General features: G+C 46.6%; 1 protein-coding gene across 1 annotated transcript; it reads left to right on the top strand.

Annotated features, from left to right (window-relative positions):
* Positions 1-3,069: 3,069 nt before the first annotated feature.
* On the top strand, positions 3,070-10,747 carry PROK2 (prokineticin 2). The gene is made up of 3 exons (XM_051788725.1): positions 3,070-3,156; positions 6,825-6,950; positions 9,874-10,747. Exons 1-3 carry the CDS (start codon positions 3,070-3,072, stop codon positions 9,997-9,999), a joined length of 339 nt encoding a protein of 112 aa, XP_051644685.1. The 3' UTR covers positions 10,000-10,747.
* The last annotated feature ends 6,223 nt before the right edge of the window (positions 10,748-16,970 follow it).

A 16,970-nucleotide genomic window follows, 5' to 3' on the forward strand; every position in this document is an offset into this window, starting at 1 on the left:
ACTGCACTGAAAGCTAAAAAATAGGTGTTTCACTCAAGGTTCTTAAAGAAACTGAGGACTTTTGGATGATCATTAACATACTGTGTCAAATCTAAAATATTGTGATTAATTCAGAGTTTAATTTGGAGATTACTTTGGAGATGTTTCCTAATTGTGATATTAGATCTTTTTATGGTGGAACATGTTTAGCGGATTTGTGAAGGTGATCTGACAATGGGACTTTCTGGGCTCCCTCTTGGGAAGAAACCTAACCCTTCTGAAGCAGTGGATCAAAGAAATACAAGAACTTCTGAAATTCTGGTGCATCCATGAGATGGGCATTATGAAGATTTACAGTTAAGATATGTTGTGGATTTTTACTATTCTAGTAGTTTAATAATTGCCTAGGAGGTTAATGACACTGAAATCCAGAGAGTCACCTCCTCAACTCTGACTTTTTTTAAGGACAGAGATAATTTAATAGGATTTAATTAATATTTCATTACAATTTTGTAATCATCTAAAGGCTATATAGATGTGTAAGGTCTCTTCTAATAGTAAACCAGTTTTAGCACAAGTTGGTAGTAAGAGTATTGGTGTTAGGGTGGGTTCTAGTAAGTTTACAGCACAGCCATTGTAATGTATAATGCTGCTCTTCCTGGCTGAGGACTGGCAACCTTTCATAAATGAAACTTTACTTTCACTTTTACATTTTACTTTTTATGTAAAATGACTTTTACAAGTAATGACTGAGTCTACATAAAACTTAACTCTTCCCTTCCCCCTTATTATTTCTCCTTAATTCTACAGTGTTTTTTAGGGATCAGGAGGTTTAGAACTGAAAGTGATAATTTGTTTTTGAAAGTTCTGGGCACCTGGGGATTGTGAAAATAATCGTCCTGGTTTACATTAATTTTTGGTTTCTGGGACACAAATAAAAATTTAAAAGAAGGTAATCTCTTCACCTGGTTTAAACTGCTGATGCTTCAGGCAGCAACATGGGTTTACAACAGCTAAGGATCCATCCCAGTTATTTTTAATACTTTCACGTCGAAATTGGCTTGTCCCAATTTGCTTTTAAAGCATCCTTGGAGTAAGGCTTTATTTACTCAGCCCATATTTGTCTTGAGTGCACTTTATGAAATAACCATAAGCACCCAAAATAAGGCCACGTTTTGTAATGAAAACACCTCCAGACAGACTTACCCCCCGAGGGGATGCCACTAAGGAATCGATTCGACAGCTCCTGACCGGGACTGAACCAAGCGGGAGCACACCCAGACACTCGGTGTGTTATGTGCCCCCTTCAGCTCAGCCAAGGAATGAGACTGTCTGAGGGCTCAGGGAAATGTGGGCTCTGCAGAGGTTTGGCCTTCCTGTGTGGAAAAAAAAATATATAAATTGAAAGCTCTGAGAAAACAGGGACCTACGTGTGGGAGCAGGATGCACCGGAGGAGGGGAACAGCATAGAGGGCCCAGAGAGATGGCAATGGGAGCAGGGAGGCAGGAAAAGGGACAAAAAGGGAGTTAGGAGGGAGAAAAAAGGTCAAAAGAGGTATAAAGAGTTGGAAAAGTAAAGAAAATAGAGAAGAAAAACAGTGAGAGAAGCAGGGAAGGAAACTCTGCGTGTTTTACTTATTACACTGGGCTCTGATGTCCTCCCTCCTCAGGTGACCAAAGGTACCAACATCAGTGGTTAAATGTTGGCTTATGCTAAATTTAAGCAGTATACATCTAGAATGAGGAGCTCACCAAAACCATCAGGCCATGGCCTGGCATTCCTGCTGGAAGGAGCTAGTGGTGCACTTCTCTGAAATGGGGGTCCCTGCTCCCCGCTGCCCATCATCTTACCCCTCGATCTTTGGGAGGAGCAGCCCTGCTGAAGGAGAGAGCTGTTTTCCTCCCATGCCCCTGAGTGTTGTGGGAGTCAGGAGGGCTCAGGCACAGGCAGGGGCTGCCTATGGCATGAGAGGGAGAAACACAGGAGAACAGGAGCTCAGAGGGGCTCTGGGCTTCCAGCAGGATCTGGGATTGATTCAATTCTTACCAGGACTGTGGGGTACATTTGTTTTGATGAAGCTCTGCCCCAGACAAAGCAAGGTGCAGCCTGTGTGTCCCTCCACAGCCATACCCAGCTCTGCCAGGGCTCAGTAAAGGTCATTTTGGGGCTGCAGCTGGTTTCTGTTCACAGAGAGGAGCAAGGGCAGCATCGGGTCTGCATCTGGGGCTGCTGCAGGCTAGGGAGCTTGAGACGCACAAGCAGAGGGGATGTGAGCACCAGTCCAGGCTGGCTCCAGTGGCTGTGGGTAGCAGGCTTTGGCATCCCCCTGCAGGCTTTGGAATCCCCCACCCTGCGGCAGAATCCCCTCCAGACTTGCTGTGTGCAGCACACAACCTGCTGTGGGATGTCTCCAGCAAGCCCTGGGATGAACCCCTAGACCTGCTGTGGGATGTCAGCTCCAGACCTGATGTGGGACATCCCCCATATCTGCCACAGAATGTCCCCCAGTCAGCCCTGGAATGAACCTCCAGACCTGCTGTGGGATGTCCCCAGGCCAGCCCTGAGATGTCCCCAAAATGCTGTGGGACATTTCCCTGCAGCCCTAGAATGTTCCCCCAGACCTGCTGCGGGATGTCTCGTAGCCAGCCTTGGGTTGTCCCATCACACTTGCTGTGGAATGCCCCCGGAACGCATCCCCAAAATGCTGTAGGATGTCCTCCTCCAGCCTTGGAATGTTCCCCCAGACCCTCTTTGGGATGTCTGCAACGTGCTGTGGGATGTCTCCCGGCCAACCCTGGGATGTTCCCCCCGACTTGCTGTGAGATGTCCCCGCTGCCAGCCCTGGGACGTCCCCAACAGGCTGTGGGATGTCCTGCAGACATACTGTGGGATGTGTCCCCCCCGCCGTGGGCTGCCCTCCGCCGGTGCTCCCCCTCTCCCCGCACCTGGGCGCGGTGTGTGCTGGCGGGCCGCGGCGCTGCCGGGCGGGGGTGACTCACGGCCGGGCTTTATAACGCCGGGGCGGCCGCCGCGCCCGGCTCCGCTGCGCCGCACCGCGCCCGCGGGGAGCGCCGGGCCGGCACCGCACCATGCGGAACCTCCCGCCGCTGCTGCCGCTGCCGCTGCTGGTGCTGGTGCTGCTCGTGGCCGCGGGGCACGGCGCCGTCATCACCGGGGTGAGCGTCGCCGCTCGGCACCGACGGCACCGACGGGACCGGCACCGGCACCGGGAGGGCTGGGGCGGGCCGGGGCTGCGGGGGAGGGAGGGCTCCGCCACGGCAGCGGGGACGGGACCCGGGGTCTGTGCGCGGTGAGTGATAGCGGGACTGCAGGGGATTTCCCGGGCTGAGGGATGCCAGGAGAGAGGGGGAAGCTCTGCCAGGAGGATGCCCGGAGATGGTCTTTCTGGGTGAGCACTGCCGGGACTCGGGGGTCTGTCCGGCATCAGGGATGTCAGGGCGGAGGGGTCTCGCGAAGGGCGAGGGATGCCAGTAGCTGCGGGTCTCTCTGGGATAAGTGATAGCCAGGACGTGGGAGGAAGAGATGTGCCAGGCAATGAGAGATGCCAGGGCTTGGGGGGCCGTCTGGGATAAGTGATATCGGGACATGGTGTCCCTCTGGGATGAGGGATGCCCGGAGCTGCGGAGCTCTCTGGACTAAGTGTTATCAGAGCGTGGGGGTCTCTCTGGAGTGAGGAATTCCAGGATACACCAGTCTCTCTGGGGCGGGTGATATCAGGACTTGTGGGTCTCTGGGATGAGGGATGACACAGTGTGAGGTCTGTCACTTTGGAGTGAGGGATGTCTGGACTCAGTGAGAGGTTGTCTCCAGGCTGGTCTGGGAGCATGCAGAGATTCTAGCTGCTTTTCCAGAGCTGGAGCTGTCTCTTGTCACCCTCCATCCAGCCCCAGCTACCCCCAAACTTGTCCAGGGAGCGTCTGGATGGGGGCACTGCACTGCTCACTGTGCATGCAACTCGAGTTCCTGCAGCTCCTCCAGTCCCTCCACATACAGGGCAGGATTGCAATCTCGGCAAAATGCTGCTTTTTTCCTTTCGTTTCTTTGAGTATGACTATGCTGCTTTTTCCCCTCGATAGCCACCCCTTGCAAATGAATCTCTGTTGTTGTTGTTGTTTTTAGGCTCGAGATTTACTTTGGTCGTGAAAATATTTTTTTCCCAAAGAGGTTATTTAACCCAAAGCATTGCATCACTCTTAAGTAAAATGATTTTTTTCTTTGTAAGTGTTTGCTTTGGATTAATAACCCAGTACTTGAATTCCTTTGAGAGTTTGCATATCTTTTGTAACCATCAGAAGTTGTACTCGCAGTGGCTGATTTCTCCGTGGCTGTCCAGACTCCCTGTCCAGACCACTGAAGTCCCTGAAACAGCTCATGGGTATTTCTCTGGAAGTCAGATCAGTTACCAGGACTGATTATCTTTTAGAGCAGACAATGTGAAGGAATTTTTTAATATTTGATAATTTCAAGTTCCTTTTAAATAGAAATATACCCAGCAGTGGAGGAGCAGTTTATCTTTTATTAGAGTTGTGGCTACACCTTTAAAGATAATTGATCCATCAAATAAAGTAACTGTGAGGCACTGAATAATAGATCAAGGACAAAGCATATTCAAAAAGCAAAAATAGAGTAGAACTAGAAAAATGTTACTTTATTAACTATTGCAGAACATTTCCTCTTAAATCACTTTGATGCATTTTTGGCTTCTGATGAATGGACAAATCTCAGACGAGAACTGACGTAGGTGTTTGCGTCCCCATCCTCTGAGCTTGCAAGGTGCTTTTCCTTTGTAATTTAAGGACTTGATTCAAACTTTCCTCACTTCAGTGGTGGTTCATGTGCTGACTCCAGTTGCCTTTGCATCTGGCATTTCACCTGGGAAATATTCCTGAGCTGATTTTCCACAAAACTCTGTTTAAATGGGGTGTTCGTGTGTTGTCCCGGGAAGATTAGGAGTAAGCAGTATGAATTACACATTGCAGATAAGGTGTGGGCAGGAGTGTTTGGGTTGAATATTTTCAAAACTTGTCATACATTTTTGGAAAGGGAGCCTGAAAAGCTCTGCCAGATGTAAATATATATGGGTGTGAGTTTTAGAAGGAAATTGTTCAGCATGGACATTGAGACCCTTGCTTGCTAGGACATATGCAGGTGTGGTTTTCAACTGAGTGGTGCTTCACTCCAGGACTGGTCCCATGGAGATGGATGGGGTTTGAGCTACACAACTGAGAAAAAGAGGAAGCCAGGAACTGATTGGTGAGAAATAGCAAAGCCTGTGACTCCAGCTGAGCAGTGGACACCAGTGTGCCGGGGGCAGCCAAAATCACTGGACCTGTGTTTTCTTCTTTTTTCACTAGGGCGAAATTAGATCATTAGAGTGTTTTTTTATTTATTTATTTTGTAAGAGAGAGGTCAGAAAATGAACATTATCTATCTGGCAGGCTCTAGTGGTAATTGTATGGCCATATTAGTCTTGCAAGTAAATACTCTGGTGTTTGGGCTCACCTGCAGCACAGAGCTGTGTGTTTAGGAGCTGTTTGGGTTACACACACTATTTAATAACTTTATCCTCAGGCAACAGCTTCTTCCTAAGCTTCTGGCTGATCTCTAAATATATATTTTGATCTGGCTTTTGCTGGTGAAACCAGTGCAATATTTACCCAGTAGAGTACAGTCTAAAGGCATTTATCATGTAAATCCCAAGGTCAGATCTGTAAGCTTGTCCCTCTAGAGAACGTTTATTCTGATATGCGTCTTCCCCAGAGCCGTTATCATCTTTTACGTACATTTTTATGAGCTGCCTGTTTACGTAGTGCTGACCAGTGCCTTTGCTCAATCACTGCTGGTGTCAGACAGCAAGAGCAGTGAGTTAATTAAGCTTATGTTTGGGGTGTAATCAGAACCTTTAAATAAGGGCATTTCCCATCAGAGAAAGGAGACTGGTTTTTGCATTAAATTCATATAATAAAAAGCCTGATAAGCTTTTGATTGAAAAGTAGCTGAAAGATGTGCAGTAACTTGTTTTCAAACCCTAACGTGTCAATTGCTCTTCATGGTTTGTGGTTTTTGAAACATACCCACTAGTTTGAATTTTGGTTTGTGCTTATCTAAGCTGTATTGGGTAAGTGGCTAAAATATTTTTTCCCTCCCCTGGAGGAGAATGCAACCACAGCAGCATTTTTTGGATGTGGACACTTAGGCAAACTTTTTCTTAAGGCCTCTTTTAGTTACATGTAATTCTAGACAACAACCACAGAATCCATATTTAAACTTCTATTTTAGCTACTTCCACTTGGACTTCTCTTACAAACTATCATGCAGCCTTGCAAGGGCTCTCAATCCTATGATATTATAAGAAACTAGAAGGAGTAGTTACTTAAAAGTCATTAAACTAATGGTTGATTTCCTGTCTTAGCTTCTCCATAGACTGTTTTGGTGACTGTTTTGGTGACCATTTAGTGTGGTTGGTCCTTGCTCCTTCCTGAGCTCACTTGGGTGCCGATCTGGAAAAGGGAGCAGCATGTGCCATGGTCCATCAGTGCTCAGAATTTGGGACTACAAATCACTGGCAGTCCTGGATTTGGCCCTGAGCAGCTCCATGTGTGGTCCTGGCTTTAAACAACCTGGGCTCAACTCCAGGAGCCTGTACATTCAGATCTGTAGGAGGTACAAGTATTGTAAATCAGCCTTAGATCTTATTATTCAGCCTTAATGAGCCGCGGTAACTTGTGGGGTGTCAGAGGCAGCTCCTGAGCACCTGATCTGTCCTATTTCTGGAATATATTTATTATTAATTTAATTTGCCTAATGCTGTATTGAACTCCAGGCCTGCGACCGAGACCAGCAGTGTGGCAGCGGGATGTGCTGCGCGGTCAGCCTGTGGATCCGCAGCCTGCGGATGTGCACGCCGATGGGGAATTTGGGAGAGGAGTGCCACCCCTTGAGTCACCGAGTGAGTACATCACCAGGGGGGCTGTGGGACCGGAGCTGGCAGGGCAGAAAGGAGCAGGAATATCCTGCGTCACATTGCATAAAAACCGTGCGTGGTGAACGGGCAGGGAGACGTCCCATTCCTTACCATTCCCAGCCATCTGCATCTGTGTGGAAACAGCGCTGAAGGTACCTACGTAAGGAAATACATTACTGTCAGAATTATGCAGGAGAGAATCAGAGGATGAAAGCACTACATGCTTTCCAGATTGTTTCCTTATTAGTTTGTTGTTGCTGTTTTGTTCCGTTACGTGATCTGAAACAGCGTTAGCGGTTCCCAAGCCCAACCCTGCCAATCCTTACTCGTGTGAGCAGGAACGTAGCAGATGTCACTGCCCCCAGTGGAAGTGGACAAGATCCTATCACGAGCATAAAAATGTCACCAGCCAGTATTGGGGCACCTGGTGCATTGAGAAGCCATTGGGAAGGTGTTCACACATACTTGGACTTGAGAAAGTTCACCATGGACTCTCTTCTCTTCTATTCTACCTATTAATTTCAAATATATATGTATGTATACATATATACACACATATAAATAACATTAGTTACGTATTAGTACATTATTAGATGATACACAGAATTATTAATGTAATAATTTTAACAAGTAGGTTTATTTAAGGCTGTGTAATTATGTGTATTATGTGCAGTATGAAAAAAAGTAGTTTATTTAGAAGTAATATGAAAGACTGAATGGGATATTACCAGTTTGAGAACCTGGTGTTTTTCAGAGCCATCCTCAGGGAAGAGCTTGGCCCAAGAGTCATCACAACATGAAGATATCAAGGCAATAAATCCAGATTATAAATATGCAGCTAGTTATCTGCCTTTGTCACTGTTTCATCCAATGCCTGATTTCTCATCTCAGTATCTATGGCTTGTTTTCTCAGTTTTAAGAAGTTCAAGGCTCTGTTCTGTTACAGTTAAATTTTTAAATTTTCTGCTGTGATATGTTCATTTTTACCATGTAATGTAGCAGGTTTTTCTTGTAAGGGGTCTTTACACTACCAAGAGTCAGGATAAGAGAAATTGTCTTCTAGGGGTTTTTATGAGCTTATTGCTACTGGGCAATAATTTATACTCTGTGTGATATATTTTAAGATGATTGCCTGCATAATTACAATCAAAGATGCCTGTCCACTCCAGACTTAGTCAGGCACTGATGTTTGTAAGCTTTATGAGGTTAATTTTAGATTTAGATTCCTCACCCCACTGCTATTCCTGACAAACACAAAGCAAATTGATTTACCATAGTATGCAAAATGAGGTATTTTTAAGGATGGAGTGTTTGTTCAATGGTTCCTCCCCCCTAAATATTTGGATAGGGAGCAAGCAGCTGGTGCCCTGATCACCAAAACCTTTCATTTGCATGCAGGACAGGTCAAAAGCAGGCACCAGCACGGCCATGGCACCTCAGGGACCTCCAGAGGAGCCTGGAGATGCCTTGGAGGAGATGGCTGGCAGTTGGGGTTCCACCTTCTAGTTTCCTTCTCAGCAACTAGATGGCGATGGATTTATGCCATTAGCAGTCCCAGCTGGCATTCTGAGGCAGGACCAGGCAGGGTCTGAGGCAGAACTAGGCAGGTGAGGTTGCACAGCGTGGGAGTCCCGCTGAAAGGAACGTTTCCTTGCAGCAACTGTAATGTTTTGGATAAATCCCCTGAGCTGTTGGAAGGCTGAGAGCTCAGGATGTGGGTTTTGCTGCAGTGCTGTGCATGGGCACCTGATAGGTTTGATTGCCATGGGGAGTTCTCAGCACCTGTGGTTGGTGGCCTCCCTGCTCATGCTGAAGCAGAGGGGCTGTGGTGGGTGGTTTGGGGAACCCAAGGCATCCCTTGTGCTGAGGATGCTCTTCAGACAATGCTGGCCAGGAGTCTGGTGCTGGCCCAGGACACTGCAGGTGATGTGAGTTCCCCTCCCACCCCCCCACCCAGCAGGGTGTCACTGCAGTCAGGCTGGTTCTTGGTGTGATGCACCAGGGACTGTGTGAGACTTTCTCCCTTTGGCTTTCTTAAAGAGAAAATTTGCACACTAACAAAAAACCAACCTTGGAATATTAAAATTCTGGGCTAAAAACACCTAGAAAACTGGAAATGAGGGAATTAGGGTTGCCTGCCTGTCTGGCAGTGCCTTTGTACCTCTGTGCTTCCTTCACTGCACCCAGGCGATGCTCAGTGTGTGTTGCCAGCTGGCAGCACTGCAGTTCCCAGCCACGTCCCACTGCGCTGTCCTGCTCAGCTTCTGTAAAAGGCAGAGCTTGTGATCAAGTTGTTGAAGAGTGTCAGTGCATGTGCATGTCATGGCACAGTTAAATTTGTCTAATGCAGTCCGTATGTGCTCCCTGCAGCAGTGTGGTTGGGGGAGGGTGGGATGAAATGAGAAAACTCTGCCCTGTGGTGAAAAGGATCCTGCTCCAAGGGAGGTCAGATGAGGTGACCTCCAGAGGTCCCTTCCTGCCTGACTACCATGGGATCCCAAGGTTCCTGGGTCCTGCTCTGTGCCATGTGACAAGGCAGGAATCGGAACAAACAGAAACCCCTGCACAGTGACACCACAACATTTGATGCTGAAGGCCACTGTCATTTCACAACAGACTCCTTTATGAAACGGGAGTAAATGGAGAACATGTGTCACAGATGTAGATTTACACAGCACCATGACTGTTAACATTTTGCCCTTAGCTGTGGCTTGACCAGGATGTACGACAGGGTTGGCTTTGCCATCTGCTCTCCACCCCCGTGCCGCAGCTCGTGGGGAATCTCCGTCGGTGGAAGGAGGGAGGGGGACAGCATTCCCTGTATTCCCACTGTTCCTCTGAATCCATCCCCCCAGGCACCGCTGCCACAGTGCTCCCTGTCCCTGACGTCTGTGCTCTTTGTGCCCAGGTTCCCTTCTCGGGGCGGCGGATGCACCACACCTGCCCGTGCCTCCCGGGCCTCACCTGCGGACGGACTTCCTCCAGCAAATTCAAATGTATGCTGCACTTCAGAAAAGAAGATGTCTTCTTTTAGCAGGAGCTGTTCCAGGCTAGAACGAGCCACTCACTATTCTCATTTTCTCGTTATTGTGATGAACAAGGTACTTGCCATGGGGAAACCCTTCACCACACTTTCCTGCCTCACCAACATCAACAGGAGATGAGATGCTGTGCTGTTGTGGCCAGGGTTTTCAGGAGGGAATTGCAGTGGCAGATGCTTTTATTTTGGGGTGGCAAAATGACATCTACTAAACCAAAACTTCTGTCTGAGAGCAGGGGCTTAACCATTTCTGAACCATTTCATGGTCTTCATGGTTCCAGCTTAAACCCAGAATGAAAACATCCAAGTTTATTGTCAGTTTTGAAAAATTTTAGCCACATTTTTACACCTTGGAATACCTGAATTGAATTGAGAGTTGAATAAGTGCACAGTGTGAACCATACGAGGATTGCCAAAAAATTGTATTTACATTGCATTTCGTATCTTTATTTATATTACTGTATTTGTAAGTTAGGCGCGTCTCTAGGAAAAAAGATTTAACCAATAGATGTAGTTTTTACACTTTTTAAAAGTGGCAGGTGGAACCAAAGCATTTCAATATTCAAAGCATCAAAAGATTTTGTTATTTTAGTATTCTAAGATGAGAAGTTGTTGCTACTTGAATTGGTGTAAGACTACCCAATCATCTCAAACTATGTATTAAGATGTAGTTTATATTAAAAAAAAAGGAACCCTGAAGTTTATTGTAATGGGCTGCCTGACTTCTTGTATATGTATCAAATTTGCTGTGTAAAAATTCTGTATCAGAATAATGGCAGTATATTATTTGATTTATTTTAATATTATAACATTATTTTGTCATTGTGGCTTTTCATTTTTATTCAGTGTAATCTGTTATCCCATACTCGATCCACCAAGCTAGCAGAGCTCCTTATGGATAGCTTAGCAAAAGATTATGTGCCTCTGGCTGCTTTTAGGGAAACTTGGATTTTACAAGGCATGAACTCCTCAATCAAGCTGCAGTCCTAGACGGTGGAGGAATCTCAGTGTAACTAATATGAGAGGTTTTTCTTGGCACATGCCTCAAAGGATCAACTTTAGCTCAGCAAACATAAGATTTGTGGGTTTTCTATGAAATGCTGTGTGACTTCATATTTACTTGTCAGTCCCCAGAGCTGGAATTCCAATAGTTTGTGTGAGATTCACACGTTTCTTGCTCTCAGACATGCAAACATATGCTGGAACTGGAAAAGTGAAGTCATTCATCTTTCCACAATCAGTGCTTTGCTGATGATGGAGGGGGGGGATTGGAGAAGTTGGCACACTTTTATCAAGGCAAAGACCTGTATTACTTGGAGAGGAGGAGAAACAACACAGTGAGTTTACCAGGTACCTTCCACTGGGCCCCACAACCTCCCTGAGGAGACAGCAAGGAACAACTGGACTAGTTGTTTTGCCAGATCCTTGTGAATCCTGCACATGTTAGAAAAATAAATGTCTTGAGGGACAAGATTGCTCAAGAGAGCCCAACCCCAGGGCACCCACCCCAATGCCTCTGTATTGGACTGTGCTGGTGAAAGACCAGCTCATTCCCATGCCAGTGCAGTGACATATGAGTGCTGTAGAAATTTCCATAACCTGGGCTTAAGAACAACCCCCAAACCTGATCCTACCACTGCCACTCCCCAAACACCCTGTGCACCCACACAGTCCCAGTTTGCAGAGGCAGGACACACTGGGAGTCTGGGGGTTGCTTTTCTGTCCAGGTCTATCACTATAAAATAACCTTAATACCATGGACTTCAATTTACACTCAAGAGAAAATCAAGAAGAAAAATAGATGTGTCCCATCTCTTGCTCCATTTTTTTTTTTAACCAAAGCATGAAAGATGAACCACAGTAGAAAACACCAGCCCTGCTCCTCATCACCTGCTGGCATAAATCACCAGTGACTGCACTGAAGGCAGTAACCCTGGTTTATATCATTGTAAATGAGTGGACAATTATATCTGAGGACTGTCTCAGACCTGCCAAACTGAACTCCTAGGAGAGTTCATCAGACCAGAGCAGAGCAACTTTGTAGTTGTAATTTGTGCCAATTAACTTGTGGGATTAAGCATTTATCTGGGTAATGAGAACAGCCCCAATTACATGAGTTCAAAGTTCACACCATCTAGAGCAGGTGGAAGTTCTCACGTCCTGCAGATGCTCCTGGACAGGGCATTTGAAAGGTGAAGCTTTGAGAGAGACCTTATTCCATACTTGTCCTCAAGGGGCTTCTCCACACCTTCTCTGCTGACGTAGGAGAGCCAAAGGCAAAACCTCACTGTCCTACATCCCCACTACGTTCACTTCGCAATAATTATTACGATTCCCCTTTTAGTAATTTAATTTTCATTAATTGACACTCACAATGAAGGTTAGTTGATTTGAGAGATCATTTTGGAAGGAAGATTAAGCTTTTGTATCCCAATTATTTCCTAAAGTCTGTCCTAATCAATTGTCTTTTCTCCCATCCTAGGGGAGATTTCCTCACTCAAGCACATGCAAAGTCCCTTTAATTTCTTTCTGCAGTGGATGGGGCTGAGAGGGAACCTTTTACCTTTGCTTTACAGTGATAATAGGCAAACCAGTGGCCACAAGAAGCATTTCAAAATGTATATGGCCATGCACGCCCCTCTGCTTTTCCCTGGAGCCAGGTTTTGACTTAAGGAGGAGAGCAAATGACTCAAGATGACCAATGGAAAAGGTGGCCAGCCTCAAGCCAACCCTGCCATGAAAACTTTTCTGCAGTCCCCTGTGCTGCTTGGTTTGCTCCAGGATCACCTTGGCAATAATCCTAGGCCAGGAATAACTTTCTTACCTGCCTAGGAAGAAGGGAAGGGGATTTCTCTTGGCAGGAAAAATCAGATGAGAAAAGAGAACAGAAATTGTGCAGTCCTGGAACCACCTTGGTAGAGGGGAAAAGCCTCCTTTCCCAGTTTGTGAAGAGAGAGCCTGGTTTAAACACTTTCCTTTATTCACTCCACTTAGGAGATCTGTGCCTACGTTTGGTTTAATTTTATTAATATTGCAGTATTATTAATTATTAATAGAAACATGTGCATTAATTTTTAATAGTATATGAATATTGATATTACAGATATGCTATAGAATAATGTTGGTATCCCACCACATTGGAGGAGTTTCCATGTTAATAACCAGATTTTGGGTTAGCAGAGAGCCACTGCAGGAAAACACACAGCCACATATAATGAGCTGCTGCCTTAATTTGATTACATGCTTATTAGGAAAGGTTAAGCAAGGTGTTTGGGGTTTGTGGGTGCACAGCTGGCTGAGCCAGCACACACCTGTGAGCCTGGGGGGCTGCAGGGAAGGCTCTGCTGCTGAGCAGGAGAAAGCCCAGCTGAAGCTCAGCTTCATCTGCATTCTCCTGCCCACAATTCCCCCCTGGGAAATTATGTCACTTAAAAAAATATAATAAAGTTACAAAATCTTTGAGTGAGGAGGTGACACAAAATAAATTCTTCTGGTTGTGTGGCAAGGGGGACTCAGATCTGAGTGGATCCTTAATGAGAAGACAGGTCACCCTGACACAAACACTGGTTTTACAGGACCAGTAGGTGAAAGGAGGTTAAGTGAAGCAGGCTGAAGGTTATAGTGCTGCTTGAGAGAAGAGAATGGAAGAACATGTACCTGTTTAGAGGTAAGTAAATGGGATTATGTTTGATTTGATATCTTTGTGAGTGGGTTAGAAACACTAATCTTGTTACCTCAAAAGTCTAATGTGTTAGGATGCCCTATAACATGTTTTGTTAAGAGGTATTTTGCAACTTCTTTGGGCAACTTGTTCACAGCGCCTCATCACAATACACCACAAAAAGGTATGATAGCAGCAAGTCTGACCATAGACTGAGGTCTTTGCTGGTGCTTCCCTCTGCCCCAGTAGCTCTCTGGTTTGTTATTTCTGTACAGATGGATATTCAAAAGAAACAGAAGGTGCTAAGAATCCCTTGATTTAAACAAGATGTCTCAGGAATTTGATCTTGACAATGTGTAGCATGTTTTCCAGAAGGAATTAGAAAATTGCAGGAAGAGAAAAGACTGTGCAAATACAGGAGGATTTTGATAATAGCAAAATCAATGTGCCTTTCTCTTGTGCACAGATATGAAATGGCAAACCAGCAGGGGTACAGCTGTCAGACTAATCAATAATTCTGAGCACAGGAATGGAGATGAGTTTAATGTACATAAAGCAAATCACCTCTTGTTTCTCAAGGAGAGTCTTGATTGGGGACAGACCCAGCCCAGTGCAGCAGGACACATCTCAATGATTTGGCCAGGCAGGTTGCCTTAGACATGTCTGCCTTAGAGGATGGTGGCAGTCTTTGGGCCACTCTGACTGGTCATCAGGGATGGGAAAGGCTGAATGTGAAGGGCTAAAGCCAAGGAAGTCTGGTGCACTGAGGGGAGGATGGATGGCAGCTTGTTTCACAGCAAGGAGTTCAGTGCAGAGTGAGAGCAAAGTGTGCAGGAGAGGAGGAATGAGCAATAGGACCACATAGCACACCTGCAAACACCCCCATGGTAGGGGTTTCCTAAAGGTCTGAGTGTGAGGCACCTTGGTATGGGGGTAAATGAGGCACAATGTCCCAATGACAGAAAGTCTCCTCTGCAACCCCCAGTCTACCTGGGAAACTGGGTACCTGTTAACTGTGTGCCAGGAGTGCCCACAGCATCCCAGGCTGATGCTCCTTTGTACCATGGCACCAGATATCAGCATGTTACAGGTATGTCCCTGTCCCTGGAAGGTTACAAATCTCATAGATCATACAAAGCAAGTGTCTGTGCTTCAGGCAGCGTGTACTCACATCGCTGCAGCCTGAGCTGTCCTGGGATTCATTGCTGTCCTTGTGTTGCATCCCAGCCAATGGTACAGAAAGGATGGGCCATGGACCCCAGTGGAGCTCTGCATTGCACTGCCTGGGCAGCCTTTCTCTTCCTGGGCTGGGAATCCCACCAGGTCTCCCAAACCCCCACACAACATCGCAACACGTGGAAGGGATTAAATCTGGTTTCAAATGTAATGTGGTTTTGTAAATCCCAAGGCTGTAACACGCTGCAGAAGCAGACTGAAAATATGGCCTGGTTCCAGCCCAGCAAGCAGAGCTGGGTCTGCTATATTTACTTTTTCTCTTGCACGTGAGTGCACTCGTGTCATTTCATGCAGAGATTTGTGGGCTCTTTTCGACAGGAATGGGCAGCTGTGGCTCTTGCCACAAAGAGTTCACAAACCAGCAAAGCAGACATTGATTCTAGGGGGTGCAAAATTGGGATCACCCTTTATTTACTCCTCTGGGCTACATGGGAGCACAGGCAGCAGAGCACACCTCTAACCTCTTCCATGGGACCTGCCAGAAGGGCCAGCTGAGGGAAAGGCACTGGCGAGGCAGCTGCAAGCATTCTCACTCTTTCCAAAAATTTCACCACATCCTGACAAATTAGTAGGGTTTTAATTTTTTTCCCTCCCCAGTTTCTTCTCTCATGGGTGAAACTTTGACAGGAAGGTCCACCACCCCTTCAAATCCAACAGCAAAACTTCCTGACTGTGGTGGTGTCATAATTTCAGCTCCCTCCCTGCCCTGCTTTCATTAAACTTCCCAAAGTCACTAACAAACCTTTCAACATTGCAACAGAGCCTTTGACTATTTGGATTTGGTTTACATCAGCACTTAGGCTCAGAGAGCTATTGCACAAACACAGAGTAAGAAAAAGTCTGGCTGGCTGAGAGTTCAGGATCTCCTGGGGAGGAAAATCATCACCAACACCTCTGTCCCCACCAGCAGCCCTGTGGCAGGTTCTGCACAGCCCAGCATCTGCAGCATCCCTCATCATCCTGCTGGGAATGTGATGCTCAGCCCAAACATGTCCCTCCTTCCTTTCACACCATGGCTCCAGCTTTACCTCTGCCTGTGACGCTGCTGATTCCTTGGCTCTGGTGCCCATATTCTCCCCCTTTAGTCACACTGCAGTTTGGCTGAACATACTGCCTCTTCATCCACCTTCCTCCACACCCAGATGTCTCCTGCAGCTCCGCTGGAACTGGCTCCTAAGGGCATTTTGACCCTGGGGGCACTCAGAGCTGGTCTGTCTGCCCCAGAGCCACTGCAGTCCCATGGCACCCAGGGGACTGTCCCCTTGCCCTTGGCACAGCACACTGAGGGACCTGCTGTGTAGTGTGAGTGTGTGAGGTCTAATGAGGGAGGGAAAGGAAAAGGAAAAAGCCCAGTTGATTTACTTGACTATCAAGCTGCTCAACCGTTTCCTTTCCATCACCCTCCTGCAAGCGCTCGGTGACAGATGGGGACAGATTGAGTGGTTCGATGCAGTGAGGTAATATTCCACTAAATCATTCCTCTCTCTCACTGTCAGAAAGCACCCAGACTTCAGCCTTTCCTCTGAATCTTCCTGTGTTTCCCTCTTTAATGACAAAGCCATTTTAGCTCTACCTCTGCTAAAATTTCTGAAACGAGCACTGGTATTTATATGGTATGGTAAAATTGGTGTTTTAAAACAGTCAGCAAAAGGAAGGAGTGAATCACCCTGAGACAGAGAGGGTTCTGTTTACTGGTCGTTCACTGCTGTTTACTGGCATTTCTGGGTTTTTTTCATGCCCTTTGTGCTGGGGCTGAGCCCCAGATCCTGGCACAGGGACCCCGGCTGGGCAGGGAGCAGGCTCCGGGCAGGTGTGCCGTGGGCAGGCACGCAGGCTCACACTGCATGTCTCACAGATGGAGGATCCATTTTTTTTTCTCTGGATGATTTGTTCCAATGGTTAATCATCCTCACACAAACACGGGATTATTTTTTTTAATGACATGCCAGTAAATAACATTCAGAAACTTTAGGACGGGCTTTCTCTTCACCAGGCGATCTCTTGATTTCTGCCTACACTATTAGTGCCATGATGACTGCCTAAAATTAGCTGGGACTTCACAGCTTCC

Source organism: Manacus candei, unplaced genomic scaffold (assembly GCF_025592945.1).
Source record: "Manacus candei isolate 608988 ecotype Guabito, Panama unplaced genomic scaffold, ASM2559294v1 h1tg000025l, whole genome shotgun sequence".
In the NCBI taxonomy this organism is placed as follows: domain Eukaryota; kingdom Metazoa; phylum Chordata; class Aves; order Passeriformes; family Pipridae; genus Manacus; species Manacus candei.

Bases quoted from the DNA above. Each gene is read 5' to 3' on its own strand.
- PROK2 (XM_051788725.1), top strand. From the start codon at position 3,070: ATGCGGAACCTCCCGCCGCTGCTGCCGCTGCCGCTGCTGGTGCTGGTG. The intron at 3,157-6,824 runs GTGAGCGTCGCC...ATTGAACTCCAG, and splicing joins ACGGCGCCGTCATCACCGGG to GCCTGCGACCGAGACCAGCA. The intron at 6,951-9,873 runs GTGAGTACATCA...CTTTGTGCCCAG, and splicing joins GCCACCCCTTGAGTCACCGA to GTTCCCTTCTCGGGGCGGCG.